General features: G+C 44.6%; 2 protein-coding genes across 4 annotated transcripts; one reads left to right on the top strand and one right to left on the bottom strand.

Annotated features, from left to right (window-relative positions):
* LOC8078775 lies at positions 2,263 to 10,957 on the top strand. 3 transcript variants are annotated; one of them, XM_021456688.1, is made up of 4 exons: positions 2,263 to 4,836; positions 6,318 to 8,009; positions 8,732 to 8,978; positions 10,079 to 10,957. In XM_021456688.1, exons 1-4 carry the CDS (start codon positions 2,686 to 2,688, stop codon positions 10,540 to 10,542), a joined length of 4,554 nt encoding a protein of 1,517 aa, XP_021312363.1. In that variant the 5' UTR covers positions 2,263 to 2,685; the 3' UTR covers positions 10,543 to 10,957. The 3 variants fall into 3 exon arrangements, with proteins under 3 accessions (XP_021312363.1, XP_002457232.2, XP_021312362.1); XM_002457187.2 differs by having other exon boundaries at positions 2,264 to 4,836; positions 6,402 to 8,009; positions 9,995 to 10,957; XM_021456687.1 differs by having other exon boundaries at positions 2,264 to 4,836; positions 9,995 to 10,957.
* Positions 13,090 to 14,924, bottom strand: LOC8078774 (crocetin glucosyltransferase, chloroplastic). Its single transcript, XM_002455022.2, has one exon. The coding sequence runs from the start codon at positions 14,790 to 14,792 to the stop codon at positions 13,314 to 13,316; it is 1,479 nt and encodes a 492-aa protein (XP_002455067.1). The 5' UTR covers positions 14,793 to 14,924; the 3' UTR covers positions 13,090 to 13,313.

Raw genomic sequence — 16,287 nt, 5'->3', positions numbered from 1 at the left:
TTTTCTAAAACATTTATGTTTCACAACAAAGAGAGTTTATATGTATCTATATTTAATGTTAATGGTCTTTTTCTTACTTACCACAACTCCTTTATGCTCTCTGTGTCTTGTATGTAATCTAGAATCACGTTTATACTCAGAGGTTAAAATAGCTTACATCTAGTGATCAGTGATGGTAGAATCATGTTCCAATATGCAACAGGCAAGAATACAAATTCCAAGACGTATTAGAATAGATAACATTCGTTGAACCTACAAACTATAAATCATATGTGTTCCTCTAGCGAGTTATTATTATTTGTTATGTTGTAGTAAAGTTTTTAAATATTTAGATATAACAACATACATCTGCCTAAGCTAGGTTAAATAATTTACCTATAATTCGACTATTATAGCCTTATCTAGTTCTGTTAGTGTTGTTTGAGTAGGCATCTGTCAAATGCTTAAAACTGATCAAATCCATCAAAATAACGGACGTACATATATCTAATTATTTATGTATATGTATAATTTAGCCGTTATAGTCTTATCTAGTTCAGAGTTGTTTGAGAAGGCATTTGTTAAATGCTTTAGCCGGAGATTAGAACACTGAGACAATCGGACATAGAGATGTTTGCTGGTATTAAAAATAAAAATTAAATTCAAGAAAAGGACCGACCCGGCAATCTTTGCCAAGTTTGCTTAGCTCACTCAATGACGCGCCTCCAAGGCCACCCAAAGCCTAGAAGCGGTGACCTCTCATCACTAGCGAGATCGGACGACACGGTTTCCCACAACTCCCGCACCCTTCACTTCCTCACTCTCCTCGCCAGTTAGTTGTACCCCACCATTCCCCGCTCGGTAAAGACAAAAAACTAACCTTGAAGAAAAGAGGGAAAACTCGAGAAGAGCAAACCCTAGGTTCCATTGGCACCGACGAAATCCTAATTCGCCGCATTGGATCGACTAGGCAAGGGGCTTTTGGCACAGATCGGCGCTCCCCTGTCCTCGGATTCGATTTCTCCTATCAATTTGTCGCCGATCCGTGGCGGGATCGTCTCGCCGCTCGGAAAATTTATCGTCCTTTTTTCTCTCGATCCCCGAGACACTAAGCGCTTCGCCGCCGGTCACCCCTGCTAACGCCACCAGGCTTGTCGCCCACTCTGGTCCGTCACCGACGCTTAATGCCTCTAGGGCTTTAAAACATATTTTTCGTGCACAGATCTGTGATTTCTTTTAATGTTTGGATATCAAATGGACTTTTGTGGTGATTGTGGATGAACTGATGGTGTGGGATTGCTGATGAGAGGATGATTGAAACTGTTTCTGTTAACTGATCATGGACTCAACAAGTGACGGAGCCAAATATTTTATGAAGCTTGGGCGTAATATTATACTAATACTAACCAGATAAACATAACGTAAGATTATAAGAGGGGTTAAGTGTTAAGCGAGTAGTGGCTCGGTGACTAAGTTTAAGCATGCTTAAGCGTTCCTAATCGCTTAAGAGTTTTGTGATGTAGTAGACATTACAGTTTTGATCTTAAACTAAATAAATAGAGAAGAGTGTGGAGAGTAATTGAGAAAGAGCAAATGAATACATAAGCATGCATAAGGATTCATAACCCCTTAACAGTTTTATGATGTAGTAGACATTACAATTTTGATCTTAAACCGAATAAATAGAGAAGAGATGGAGAGCAATTGAGAAAGAGCAAATGAATACATAAGTCCTTATCTATCTCCCCTCTTTCCCTTTTAAAGAAAAGGTGTGAGGAAAATTTTTCATAATTTCCCCTAATAGGGTTTGTATTTTAAAAGAAATATTTTTAGAGAATCATTATGTCATAATGTTATGTGATTGGATCCTGGAGACACTAGTATGATCCGTAACATATATTATATTAAATATATAGATATTAATTATAGAGGTGCTAATTTGTCAAAAGATGTTAAAAGGAAAAAAATGGAAGTTGCTCAAAAAAAAGAAATGAAAAATAAAAGAGAAAAAAATGGGTGGGCTTTTATTTAAGCTTTGTTTAGTTCCGAATTTTTTTTAGATTTCGGTATTGTAGCACTTTTGTTTTTATTTGATAAATATTGTCTAATTATGGACTAACTAAATTCAAAAGATTCATCTCGCGATTTGCAGGTAAATTGTGTAATTAATTTTTGTTTTTTTATTTATATTTAGTGTTTGATGGATGTGCCGCAAGATTCAATATGATGGGTTGAAAGGTTTTTGGTTTTTTTTGTTGAACTAAACAAGGCACTAGTGCCTAAGGCACTAGTGCACCGCCTCCGTCTTCCTCGCAGCGCCGCTCAGGCTCGGTCCCTCAGCGCAGATCTTCTGCTCCTTCCCCCACTCGCGCTCAGGCTCGATCCCAGGGGTCGGATCTTCCGCGCGTCGGCGGCTCCCCCTCGGCGGCGTCCATCGACGGAGGGGCAGTCCCAGGCTCGGCGGCGGCGTCGCTCCCCCTCCCGCCTCTCGCCAGTCGCCTCGCGCCCTCGCCTCCGTCCTCCGCCACCGGCCGGCGACCCTGCGTACGCACCTCCCTCTCCCCTCCCGCCTCTGCTGTACCGTGGGAGCCCGGCCAGCTGCCTAGGGTGGCCGGGCCTTGGCTCCGCCGGTGGATTCAACTGAATCCCCATGTTTAGGAGGTGAAATTCTACGGAAATCTGTTCTCTTGATTCGTGGGCTCGTGAATGGAATCCAGTGGCTGTGATAAACCCACTGCAACAGATGCTACCGAATCAGTGGTGGGTTTAGATGGTGAGGAGACTTTGTCCGAGAGGGAATCTGTTGAAGCAAGACATGGCCCTGCCTTGCCAAATGGGGATGGAAAGGAGGCTCCTTCAAGCAGTTTATCTGCGGGGAATAAGAGGAAGCGTGACAACTTGGGTTCTAATCAAATGGAACTCAATGAACCAGGGACGCCAAGTTCCAGCTCAGGTGATTCCACATGGAGCATAGATAGTCTGGATGGTTGTCGCCAACTCTCATTGTCGAGAAATAAGAACGAACACTCTGAACATTCAGTTACTTCAGCAGGAGTTACAGTGATCAGGCAGCCTCGTGGCGTCTTGAGGTTAAGGAGGCTGGCTCAGAATGCTAATACTGAGAGTTGGACTGGTGGTCATAATATTCCACAAGCTAATGGAGTTCCTATGTCTTCCCAACTCCCGAGGCAGAACAAGAAGGGGGAATCAGTTGCGTTCCAGGAGAATAGAATTGGTGGTGATGAACCTGTCAGTTGTTTGAGAACTGAGAATGGTACTTGTGCTCAGGATACTGGCACCAAGTTCTGTTCTGAAACTGAATTCTCAGTTGAAAAGCAATCACATCCTTCAGGTGAACCCTCAAAAGCCGTTCATGTTGACAAGGGTGGCTGTGACCATGTCAAAGATGATGATGGTGTTAGTTTAGAAGAAAATGCTGCTAGGATGCTCTGTTCTTTATCAGATAACAGATGTGCTGGATCACCAAGGAAGGGAATGAAATCACCTGATAGGTCATCAAAGAGATCTTTTCCTCTGCATTCAAATCATTTTAAAAATTCATACAAAAAAATCAAGGATGTACCTGGTCCTGCTAGGTCGCTGCGGAAGCGTGATGGTAAAGTTCCCTTCAGGAAGCGTCGTCCACGTCGGCATTTTTATGAAGTCAGCCCTAGCGATGTGGATCCATTTTGCATTGTAAAAGAGAGGATCAGGGTTTTTTGGCCTCTTGATGAGACTTGGTACTTTGGCTTGGTCAAGGAATATAATCCAGTCACAAGGTTACATCATGTTAGGTATGATGATAAGGATGAAGAATGGATCAATCTTCAAAATGAGAGGATTAAACTCCTGTTCTTACCAGCGGAAGCTCGCAATAGATCTAAATGCACAAACTCAAGGTCAGTGTTTGAGCCGAAGAACGAACATGGTGACAGAGAAGACATGGATGGAAGCAATACAGAGAGTTCTGAGTCAGGTCCCATCATCTCATGGTTGGCTCGATCAAACCAAGCAAAATCAGCTACACTTTGTGGCATCAGCAAGCAGGATCACAATCACTCCAATGTTGTTGCAATTTCATTTGACCAAAAGCAGTGCCGTGGTTCTGTTGCCAAGGAGTCTAATGATTCTATACCATGTAGTTCACTTGCAAATGGGGGTGCAGAGGTTCTCAAGGATAGGACCACACCTGAGGACAGGAGGTTTCGCTTTGTTTATTCTAGGAAGCGATTTTGCAGAAAAAAGAATGGTTTTCTTAGCATTTCTGAACAGCGTTCTAATTGCCAAAGAAGAGGAAGTTCTGCTATGGTTCTTGCTGCATTTCCTAGTATGGAATCTAGTACTGCAACTGGTGCTTCAATCACATATGTCATACCTGCATTGTGCCTCCCACTGAAACCTGTTTATAAGTTGCTTTGTGAAGCATGTTGCGCTTCGGTTTTCAATGCCTTCTTTCTCCTTCAATGTGGTACATTGGTTGCCTTATGGCCAGTTGTACATCTGGACATACTTCTTGTTGATAATGCTTTAGGCTCGAAACATTTCCTTCTTGACACATGCTTGAGATCGGCAGTATCACTTTTCTGTTTACTTGCTGGAAGCTTCAAGCAGTGTTCTAGGCAGAGAACTACCAAGGAATCGAGAATACCTTGTACTTCAATCAGATTTCAGATATCTGGTGGGCATGGTAGAAGTCAAGTAGTGTTTATGTTCTTCAACTTTGTTGGTGTAGAGAAATCAAAATGGAAACATCTTCAAAGAAAGCTTCAATATCACTGTCCAAAGAGGGAGTTGTCTAAAGATTCTACAAAATGTACCGGTCAAAGAGCCCTTTCTTCAATGGATCTCTTCTCTAAGGTATCTTCCCGCCTTGCATGACTATTATAAATGCATTCCCTAAAGCATTTAAACAATCTTGCGTGCTTTTCACATTATGAACACCGTGTCATTAACAAATAAGGGCATTAACATTAGTACATTACTCAGTATGCAGTAGCAACCCCCTTATAATGGCTTCTTTCTGTAAGTACTCCTGGACTTTATGTGAGGTTATCAATAACCAGTTTTGGGTTCTCTGAGGAACCTTAGTGATGGATGGTCATCACTCTTACCCCGTGTAATACTATGCTATATGCTTGTCTGCTATCCTCTTTCTCGAATAGCTAGACAGACAATCATTGTTTAAACTGCGCAAAAACATAGGTTTGTCTATGTTACAATTCATCGAAACAATATTTTATCCCACAAGGTGTAATTAGGGGCTCGCCTAGGCACACTTAAGCCCTGGGCGGAGGGGTAGGTGGAGGTATAGGTGTCGTGCCACCAGATCCAGAGCTACGCTGCCTGAGGGAGTCGCACTACCGGATCCATTGCGGCACCACCTCCCTTTCTCATGCATCCGTTTGCAGGGAAGGGGAAGGGAGCAGAAGGGAAAGGGATTGGGGGTCGTGATCCTGCGGGGAGTGCGCGAGATGGTGTCAATCTTTGTGGCAGTGCACGGAGATTGCATTGGACTGCAGGCGCCCTCCACCAGAGGGAGAGGGGGCAATTTTGTGTTTGCCCATTCACTTTTCTAACAAATCCTAGAGATTTCTTTACTATCATTCCCTTTACTGATTTCTTACATTCTAGTCACGAGAACTTCTATTTTGTCACAAGATAGTATTAGATATACTTTTATTTGATATTTCTGTTCTCATAACCTCCTCTCTGGTACTGTAGAAACAAGAATTACACATACACATGTTGGCGTCCAATTCATAGTTAGTCAATTACATATATGCAGAACAAACTGATGTAAACGCCTAGAGTGCGCCTTGTGCCTTTTTTAACCTTGAATCGTATTGCCCATATATTTGCATTAATAATACTCTTAATGTGCATCTTAATGTGTTTTTTTTATTCTGTTTAAGGCCGAAACAGTACCTAGCAGGGTTTCCCACTTCCTGTCAATGATTTAGTACTGTCATTGCTGTTGTATGTGGTCTCTTATTATCTTCTGTTGTAATCATAACCCTCCATCTTGTTATTTATTGTCAATTTTTTTGTGCCTCAATAACCCTTTTCCCTGTAAAACTGCAATGCACAACACGTTATGTTGTGTCTATACCTCATGTGATTCATATGTCAATTTGAATCATTGTTCAGTGGAAATACACATTTTAACTGCTGTTTGTTTATTGATCTGCACCTTTCTGTGCAATCAACTATTTTTAATTGATCTTCTACACATAGTTGTTAACATCATCTAACACACTGCTCTAAAAACATTGTGCTAGAACTCTATTTTTTTTTTAGAAAATCAGCTGATCATCGTTTAAATATTTTCTGTTAAACAGGGTTTTGATGTTCAGGAGTCTGTCTTTCACCCAGAGTCTAATTATTCAGATATTGAACCTGTTATTTGTTGTTTGGATGTGCAGTGTAAATTTGCTCAAAGTGTTGTGGACATGACAACTGCACCTTCACTACTGCTTTGGCACCATAAAAAATTGTTAACGGAAAGCAATTCGACTAGTGGTTCTCAGCAACCCATGTCATGTACTTTGGATGAGGATCAGCAGCAGTTGGTAACGGAACATGAATCTAATACAGTTTGCCATGCTCCACCTGAAGTTTGTTCACTTAATCTTGGTTCATCACCTGATAGTCCATTGGATATGGCTTCTGCTAGTTGTGCAAATCCATCTAGCTCTGCTAGTAGGGAATCCAAGATTGCTGAAAGGAATGTGAGCCCAGAATGTAATGTCAGCAGTATTGGTGATGCAAATATAATGCACATAAAGTTTCAAGATCAAAATGGGCCTTGTATTGGTGCTGACAAGCCACATTCCTCCAATCTTGGTGATATTTGCTCTTCACAGAAGTCTGCAGAGATTTGTCTTTCCATCAATGTTCCTCTAGAGAATGCAATTGATGCACCAAATGATAAACCTTTTGACAAAGATGAAAAAGAAAAGCAACATATATCTAACTTGGTTCAGGAATTGAATGAACATCCAATTGGTCGTGTTACACCAACTGCCCCCAGAACTACTTACCATAAGAACCGGTTTACATCTATATCACGTGCTTTTGGAGATGGTTCAAAATTACTGCCAGAAGATCACGTGTTGACTGGCTTTGCTGGTGGTTCTAAGAAGCCACGAAGTCAAGTTTCGTACTCAGTTTCTCCTAGAAGTGAGGAACTTGGCATAAAAAACAAAGGCCATTTCCGCAAGATACAATCTCATGTTAGTGCTAAGACAAATGATGCAAAGAAACTTCCTGATAGTTCTAGAAGTGGGCATAGCAGTCCAGAGTCATTGACTTGTGTTGCAAATGTTCTTGTTACAGTGGGTGATAGAGGTTGGAGGGAGTATGATACCCAGATCACGATGGATTCTGATGGTCAGAGTGAACGGAGGATATGTGTGAAGCTTGCTGAAGGGACCAAGTATGCTCACAAGGTCTGTCAAGTTTTGCAGCCTGGAGCCACAAACCGCTATACACATGCCATGATGTGGAAAGGTGGGGCTGAATGGTGCCTGGAATTTCCTGACAGAAGCCAGTGGTTGGTTTTCAAGCAAATGCATGATGAGTGTTATAGCCACAACATCAGAGCTGCTTCTGTGAAAAACATTCCAATCCCTGGTGTCCGTTTGGTTGAAATCCATGATGATAATGATGGGGTATCCTTTGTGCAATCTGAAGATTATCTTGTCCACATTGGAACAGATGTTGAAATTGCTCTTGATCAATCCCGTGTGTTATATGACATGGACAGTGATGATGAAGAGTGGATATCAAGCTGGCGGAAATTCTTAGTAAGAGACAACACCAGCACACTTGAGTTGGCAGAAGATTTGTTTGAGAGGGTTATGGACAAACTAGAGAAGTTTGCATATAGCCATGACTGTAATGAACTCAGCATTGATCAGATGAAGGAACTGGATATTGATGATGTACCTCTGGACATTATTGAAGTGATACATGCATATTGGCAGGATAAGAGGCAGAAAAAGGGAATGCCGCTTATTCGACATTTTCAGGTGAACACATATATTTTTGCGTTTTATTTATTTATTTTTGGCTTCTTGTTTAGCTTTCCATTGTTTAGTCATCATTTGGTTGATACAATAGAGAAAACAGGTGAGCATTGGATAGTTGTTATCTAGCTCTGTTATTATGTTTCATGTAATGTTTAGTAAGCAGTCATGGATCCTTCATGGAATCATGGTACCAGCGTGACTCTGCAGTTCACTTGCATAGTTTTATGTGCATATATTTATTTATTTATTTATTTATCTAGGCATATAGTACTGAAACATGCTTGACATTATTTTGCAAACAAGTTATCAATTTCAGATTTTGTTGTCAGCTTTTTGATAACTGCCAGTGCCAATGTAGTGAAGTAAAACACCATAACACTCTTTACATTTGCTGCAAATCAATCTTATCCCACGGTGGCAGGGTATCATTCTGACTAAGACTTATTGAAATAGATCCTTGAGGGATCTTTTCGTTGCTTATTAATTGGCTAAAGATATGAAAGCCTTCTTTTTGAACAGTAGCAATGCAGCAATTGTTTGGTCATAGTTGATTGTTCTTCGGTTCTGATCAATTATTTTTAGAATTCAGGTTAACATAGATGCTTCCTGTGAAATAATTGATTGTCTTTCCTGAGCTTTGATTATGACATATCTTTCTGACAAATAATTGCTGAGAATGGGCACAATCTTGTTCTAACTCTTACATCATTTTCACTTTTCAGTCCGCTATGTGGAAGATCTACGAGCAGCAGGTACATGAATGGGAATCAAAGGTATACAGAATGCAGGGTTCATCAAATGGGTACCAAGAAAAGAAATTGCCTCCCAAGCCTGCATTGTTTGCCTTCTGTTTGAGGCCTCGTGGACTCCATGTACCATACAAGGGACCAAAGCAGCGTTCTCATAAGAAGCTTATGTCCACTGGCTGCCATAGCTTTTCAAGAGAGCATGATGGCTTTTACCGGCAAGGTACTCTCCCTTAATGGCTACTCCCTTTGGTTTGCAAATACTTGAAAGGACAAGGTTTGAGTTAAAGCTTTTTAAACTTTGGTTGCAAATAACTTTAAAGTGCTGCGTCAGAAACTCGAAGGTCATATGCATAAATTTGTCTTGAAAAATACTTTTATGAAAAGCACAGCTTTGTTACAATGTTCATTTTTGTTCATAGAAAATATTGGTCATAGCTATGTTTTGAAAACTGCTGTTTCCAAAACGCAAGTATATGCAAAACTCGAGGGAGTACTAGACTAAGCATCTGCTAAAGCTCCTTAAAAGTTACTTGGTAAACCAATGATTATGCCAATTGAATGAAATGAATAGGGAGCTCTATTTTTGCCGTTCTTCAATAGTCTCCAATGGTTAGCTTCCTAAAACAAGAAAACTAGATAGGAGGGAAAACCGTGCGGGATACCGCGGGGATGGGAACACCTGGATGGATAGCAAGATGGAACACGTGTATATTTGTGAGTCGAGGGGGAGATTTACCCAGTGCTCCCTGTTTAGATTGGAGATGAAAATTTTTTGGGTGTCACATCGGATGTGTCAGAAGGATGTCGTGAGGAGTTTTTAGAAACTAATAAAAAAACAAATTACATAGCTCGTCTGGAAACTGCAAGACAAATCTATTAAGCATAATTAATCTGTCATTAGCACAAGTGGGTTACTGTAGCACTTAAGGCTAATCATGGACTAACTAGGCTTAAAAGATTCATCTCACGATTTTCAACCAAACTGTGTAATTAGTTTATTTTTTATCTACATTTAATGTTCCATGCATGTGTCCAAAGATTCGATGGGATGGATGAAAATTTTTTGGCTGGGGAACTAAACAGAGCCTTAGGGAATTCAGATGCAAAACTGTTGGTGGGCTGTTTTGTCTCCTTACGGAAAACAAATTAGGGAGTTGTTTTAAGGGAGCCATTGGAGATGCTCTAATGATTGTTTTGCCTTTTTCCTGTTTGCTGATGTATCTTCCTCTTGTCCAGTATCAGGCAGGAGATACAATGAATGCACTGTGGATGGGAGGATATGCGAATTGTATGACACTGGTTCTCTTTATTCCCCAACAGGGTATTCTCCCAGGTTCTCTTCGAGAACAGATTCTCCTCGGGCATTTGACTCAGAAAGAAGTTCTACACCAAGATTTTTGAGGACCAATAGTGTCAAAAGGAGTGCGAGCCTTGCTTTCTCTGATGATCACCAGCCATCACCTTCCTTCCGCCCTCAGAGAGTAAAAAGGAGTGCACATGACCATTGGAATGCTGTCGTTCATGACTGGCAGAACTCAAAGCACCTCTTCCCGGGCTCGTCCCGTGTTGATATTGAGGAGCTCAAGCTGCGGGATGCTGCAAGTGCAGCACAGCACGCTGCTGCCATGGCGAAGCTCAAGAGGGAAAAGGCCCACTGCCTGATGCAGAAGGCTGACCTTGCCCTCCATAAGGCCACGGTAGCCCTCATGATTGCTGATGCAATCAAATCCTCCAGCAGAGACACTCGGGATGGCAGAAGGGATTTGAGGAATGAGGAACGCTGACTTTTTTTTTTGTTGGGCCTTTTGCCGCGAGCATACATACAACTTTAGCTCGATGCTTCTTTTGCTGATTATGGGAGCATGTTTGCTCCATTTGATCGAGTCAGTAGATAGCATCCCCTCCCCTTCTCCCCCCTCCTTCGCATCTCCTGTACATAGGTTTTCTGTCATCTTTTTTTTTTTTTGTTCTCTTTAGACCTCCCGGTTAACATATTGCCCGGTGAAGAATGGGCCAGGATGTAGGTCAGCTATCTGTTGGTACAATCTGGCGTGTTGTCTGCATAGCGGCTATGTTGTCTCATTATTGGGTCACTCAGATTGTGAATTTGTTTGGGCCTTTGGGAGCTTCTAGCCGCTATCACACAATGAATGAAACGAATGGCACAGTACAGGATGTAGTGCCTCTTCTGAAATCTGACATGTGGCTCCTCTGGTACATGTACATTCTGGTTTTCCTCGTTAAATCGATCCTGCACATTCAATGCTGTGGTGTGAATGAAGACACGAACACGTAGTTCGTGCCACATGTATCGCCCATTTGAATTCTCCACAAAAAAAAAAGGGGCGGGGCTAAATTGTGCCCAGAACGACGTATGGCATCAATGAATTTATAAGGAAATCGACATCCATCAATCATCCATGTGTGGCAGCATGACGGATTGTTGACTTGTCTTCCAGTGGCGGCCCAAGATGTGATATTGCACGCCACACAAAGCTAATTGCGAGGTCGCGTTCGCACCTGCTATTGCGACTGCGAAGCTGGTATGCATTTAGCGGTACCTTTCAAAACCAAAATCATCTATTTTTCTGTACTTCCCTTCACATACCGTTAGATTGCCTGCAACCTCTCGTTGCCATCTTCCTCGTCCCTTGTGGGAGACTTGATGGCGACGATGCTGTGTGACAGGGTGGGGGAACAAGGTAGGGGGAAGGGCAGAAGGATATTAACTTGTATTATGAAAATAATTTGATTGTTTTAAATTATTTTTCATGCGTTTTCTTTTTTTTTCATATATATCAAGGGTTAAAAGCATTGTCGAATGTTCCCAATCGATGAATAATTGGAGTTGCAATTGCAATGCAAACAGGGTATAATATCATCTACCACCCGACGAAATCAGAAACAAAAATATAACTCATATGAGGGGAAATAAAACAAGAAAAAAAATGCTGGGGAGCAAATTAAAACAATTTGAATAAGAGTAGATCGAGCCAATATTGTATATAGCTAGGATCATACAAAGAAGTGGATCGTTTGCGGAGCAAAATAGTTCGAAAACACGATAATGACCTGGATAATGGTTTCTTCTCCCGTTCTTCCTTACTTGCCATGTGAACTTTCTCAAACAGAAGTGTCGAGCACCACAGGTCAGATATCGATAATCCTGCTCGCTTCTACAGTCCTACTACTAATTACTCTTGCTGTTGCGGCTGCAAACAAGTGTAGCACGCTGTACAGCTGCAGCCTTCAGCAACAGCGCTAAGTGGCGAGGACGCAGCATATCTCTATCAAAGAAAAGTTACAACTTGATTACTATCTAGAGCAGAAAAACAGCTGGAAAACTAATCATGTTTTGCGATAAGCCTCGTGTCAAACTCAAACATGGGGATGATCTCTCTGGGCCAGAGCGATTTGCAAAAAGTTGTCTTCAGCCTCAGCCTACAATCAAAGAAAATGATGGGATATTAGATAACTGTCTTTTTTTAGTCCTTGGGTGACATAGAACTTAAGGCTGTGTTAGAATTTGTTGAGGAAATGTTTGAGATTTTCAACCTTAAAGGTATCATGTGGTCCTGAAATCGTAATGAAAATTCTTTACAATGGATCAACGTATGGTACTCATAGGAATTCTCTAGAGAAAACTGAACACGAGGTACAACCTCTTAGGTTTTTTTTTAAAAAATTTGTTATCTCTCTCTCTCTCTCTCTCTCTCCCCCCCCCCCCCCCCCAATCCTTGTGTGTTTTTCATATGTTGCATCCAAACACTTTATTGGAATTTTTCATACATGCATTCTTGATCCCTGTAGGAGCTGCAAATGAAAGCAATCCAAAGAGGCTATAGCCATGGGAAAACAATTGCGCGAGGACTATCCGCACGTAAACACCTTGCGGACCTAGGGATGCGTGGTTCAGTCCATCTATACGTTTAAAATAATACCCCGAATTTTTTCCTACCCATGGACGCGGTTGACACACAAGAATTATTGTGTTCAAACAAATTTCTTGCCGGTCACTCGCATATATACTTCGATGAACATATATAGAACATATACATAAGCGGACTAGTCAACCTATAATAACTGTTCCTAGTCTCCTACGTGGGAGTACATTTTTATTGACTTGACATCAACTTATGATGGAACATGTCTACGAATTCGAGCTATCCAATTGACGTGGATATTTTTCTAAATCTCTTTCAAGTTTAAATGATGTTGTTATTTCAATGATAGATGGTGTGTCCGTCGAAATGACGTTATTGTTTCAGTGATAGGTGATATGTCCATCGACAAAATGACGTCTACGATGACTTTATAAATTTTACCTTGAGTTTCATGAAGAACATTGATTTTTTTAAACATATCATGAAGACATGAACATACATGCATGTACATGATAGATGCTTAGTAATTAATTGGAATCGAACCAAATCCAGCAAGAGCAACAATGTAAGTACAGTTGTAGTATAGAGTTCCATTTCCTACGTCTTGGATAGTATCTATGCCAGCTGTCGTGGGCACATAGTTGGCAATAATAATCATGTAGCGAGACGGCCTAGTTGTTGCCGCCGGCGATCTGCTTGGCGACGAACGCCTTGAGGTTCCTCTCCGACGAGCCGCCCTCCGACGCGGCGGCGCGCGCCTTCTCCCTCCACACGGCGGCCTTGGCGCGCACCATCTCGGAGGTGGCGAAGTCGAGGCACCTCCGCAGCTCGTCGGCCTCCAGCACGCCGTCCTTGTCGCTGACGGCGGCCCTGACGCCGGTGCCGATCCTCTCCACTAGCCACGCGTTGGTGCCCTGGTCCGTCCACTGCGGCACGCAGACGACGGGGACGCCGCACGCCATGCTCTCCAGCGTGGAGTTCCACCCGCAGTGCGTGACGAAGCAGCCCACGGCCGGGTGCGACAGCACGCGCACCTGGTCGCACCACCCCACCACCATGCCGCGCTCCCCGCCGAGCGGCGCGGCGCCCTCGCTGCTCCGGTTGTCCTCCCGCAGCACCCACAGAAATGGGCGGCCGCTCTCGGACATGCCCCGGGCCACCTCCTCGATCTGCCGCTCGCTCATCACCGACAGGCTCCCGAACGAGATGTACACCACGGAGCCCGGCGCCTGCGCGTCCAGCCAGTCGAGGTAGCCCTTGCCGTCCTGACTGAACAGGTCGTTCCCGCCGCCGGCCGCCGCGTCGTCGTCGTCGTCGTCGTCGAGGAAGGAGAGGACGGGGCCGACGGGGACCACGTCCACACCGTGGTCCCGCAGCGACGCCACCCCCTCGGGCTCCATAGCGTCGAACGTGTTGGCGAGCACGCTGGGGCTGTCCTCGCCGTCCAGCAGCTCGATGAGCTGGCGGAACGCGTCGACGACGAACGCGTAGGGGTCGTTCTCGGAGGTGGAGACGATGAACGACGGCAGGTCGCGGACGCGGAGCGGCGGGAGGCCCGGGAACCGGACGGTCGCCCACGGGTCGCCGCCCGCCGCGGCGATGGCCGCGTCGACGCCGTCCGTGGCGCGGAAGAAGTGGAGGTAGGCGGCGAGCACGGTGGCCGGCTGGATCCAGTAGAGCGCGGCGGGCACGGCGTGGGCGCGCGCCACGTCGGCCACCCACGACAGCAGCAGCGTGTACACGACGAGCGTGACGGGCCTGCCGGCGTCGCGGAGGCGGTCGAGGACGTTCCCCAGCGTGCGCGACCCCTCCAGCTTGATCTGGTCCATGTAGTGCGTGGCGTCGTGCACGGCTTTGTCGAACCCGTCGTCGTAGCCGTCGGAGTAGGGCACGTACCACACCCCCGAGGCGTCGCGGTGGCCCTCCGGCTCCGTCTCGGCGGCGGCGCCCGGGAACATCTTGCGGAGCGCGAACACGGACGTGGAGACGGTGACCCGCGCCCCCGTGGCGCGCAGCAGGCGGCGCGCGAGGTGGCGCGCCGGGTTGATGTGGCCCATTGCCGGGAAGGTCACCACCAGGAAGTGCGGCTCCGGCTCGGGCGCCGCCGCTGCCCCCCTGATGACGACCTCCTCCTCCACCATGGCCGGCATTGTGCGAGAGTGGCCGCTGATGGCGCTGCTGCTGGAAGCTAGCTAGTGAGTGAGTGGCTGATGGCTGTGGCGAGCGTGCGTTCGAGACGAGCGAGTGATGGTGTGGTCGTGGTCTCGTGGAAGAGAGGTGGGCGCGATGCCGCCTATTTATACTGGGGAGAGGACGCCGGTGACGCAAGCGGTGAGCAGAGCAGCCGCTGCTGCTGGTTGTTAAATAATTAGGCAGTTTTTGTTAAATAATTAGGCAGTTTTCAGATTAAATTTAGAATATAGATCATGACAAATTTAAGAACTAGATTAAGCATAGTTTGTATATTAGCGTGATCTATCAGCATGAGCAAAAGAACTAGTGTAAGCATAGCTCGTACCCTAGGCACCATATCAAAAAGTATGAACAAAGATATTGGATCACGAGGTGTATACCTTTCGACTATAGAAGTATACGACGTCATCAGTGATGGAGATAAAAATGGTGACACTGTTGGTGGTGGTGGCGCGAGGTCGTCGATGAACTATGGAGGAAGAGATTGGAGCAGTTGACGACGGATACGCCAGGACATAGCGTCGCCTGACTTGGATAGAAGACGTCTTGTCGTGAAGGCTAGGAGTAGTCGCGCGAAGAGAGCTTCTCAAAAACCTTTGTCCTCTTATGGTCCCTGATACAAAAACAAAGGTTCCAGAAACCTGCTTGTCCGATCACCGGTGCACACAAGCGAATGGGCTGGAGAAACTACGGCGAGAAACTACGGTGGCTGCACAAGGGTGGGAAAAGGCAAAAGCCCTAGCTCGATAGGATGTATTTTGGCATGGCTGACATGCTGCTTGTACAGTCTTGTTCAAGCCGATCTCGTGTCACGATCATAATCTAAATCATTTAGAGCTCTGCAAACTTGAAGGCCAAGAGCAAAACTAAAAACTACAAAAAGAGGTTGCACCCCTGCAAAATGGGGGAGCTAGATTTCAGCAGACCCTTGGACGCATTTGCCATGCACCCAAATCCATCCTAGTTAGTGAGCACGCGCATGTGGGCTTCTCTTTTTCCTCGTCACACTAAACTTAGAGAAGTGAGCGGGGATCTAATATTTAAATATGGTTACCTTCACTTCCACAAACAAGGTGGGACTAAAGAGTTTCTACATCATCTTTTTGCACACATAAATTAGCCTTTGAGATTTTTTTTTAGAAATTTTTAGAAAATTCTCAAATGGGCCAAGCCCATCTAAATTTCAACCATGGTTGTCACAAGTAACAATTCAGCAGCAGTAAATCTTCTTTAATATAAAGGACCGACAATGCATGTGTGGGTAGCTTGTCTTTCCTAGATAGCCCTCCTGCTGCCTTGCCCTGGCGCAATACGTCAGTGGCCAGGTCCAGGCGCAGCTCTGAGCTAACCGCCACATGCAATGCATTGCAAAGTACTCACAGTAGGCCAGTTGGGTGTCGTTTCGCATGTGGCGCCGGACACTGTAGCGTAACGTCCTACCTGCCTCTCTGG

This window comes from Sorghum bicolor, chromosome 3 (genome assembly GCF_000003195.3).
Source record: "Sorghum bicolor cultivar BTx623 chromosome 3, Sorghum_bicolor_NCBIv3, whole genome shotgun sequence".
Classification (NCBI taxonomy): domain Eukaryota; kingdom Viridiplantae; phylum Streptophyta; class Magnoliopsida; order Poales; family Poaceae; genus Sorghum; species Sorghum bicolor.
Note: the sequence above shows the minus strand (reverse complement) of the source record. Positions and strands in the feature narration are given on the sequence as shown.

What these genes read in the sequence shown, in the direction of transcription:
- LOC8078775 (XM_021456687.1), top strand. Translation starts at nt 2,686, where the DNA reads ATGGAATCCAGTGGCTGTGATAAACCCACTGCAACAGATGCTACCGAA. An exon ending in CAATGGATCTCTTCTCTAAG is followed by an intron (nt 4,837 to 6,317) that starts GTATCTTCCCGC and finishes TCTGTTAAACAG; the next exon opens with GGTTTTGATGTTCAGGAGTC. An exon ending in TGATGGCTTTTACCGGCAAG is followed by an intron (nt 8,979 to 9,994) that starts GTACTCTCCCTT and finishes CCTCTTGTCCAG; the next exon opens with TATCAGGCAGGAGATACAAT.
- LOC8078774 (XM_002455022.2), bottom strand. Translation starts at nt 14,792, where the DNA reads ATGCCGGCCATGGTGGAGGAGGAGGTCGTCATCAGGGGGGCAGCGGCG.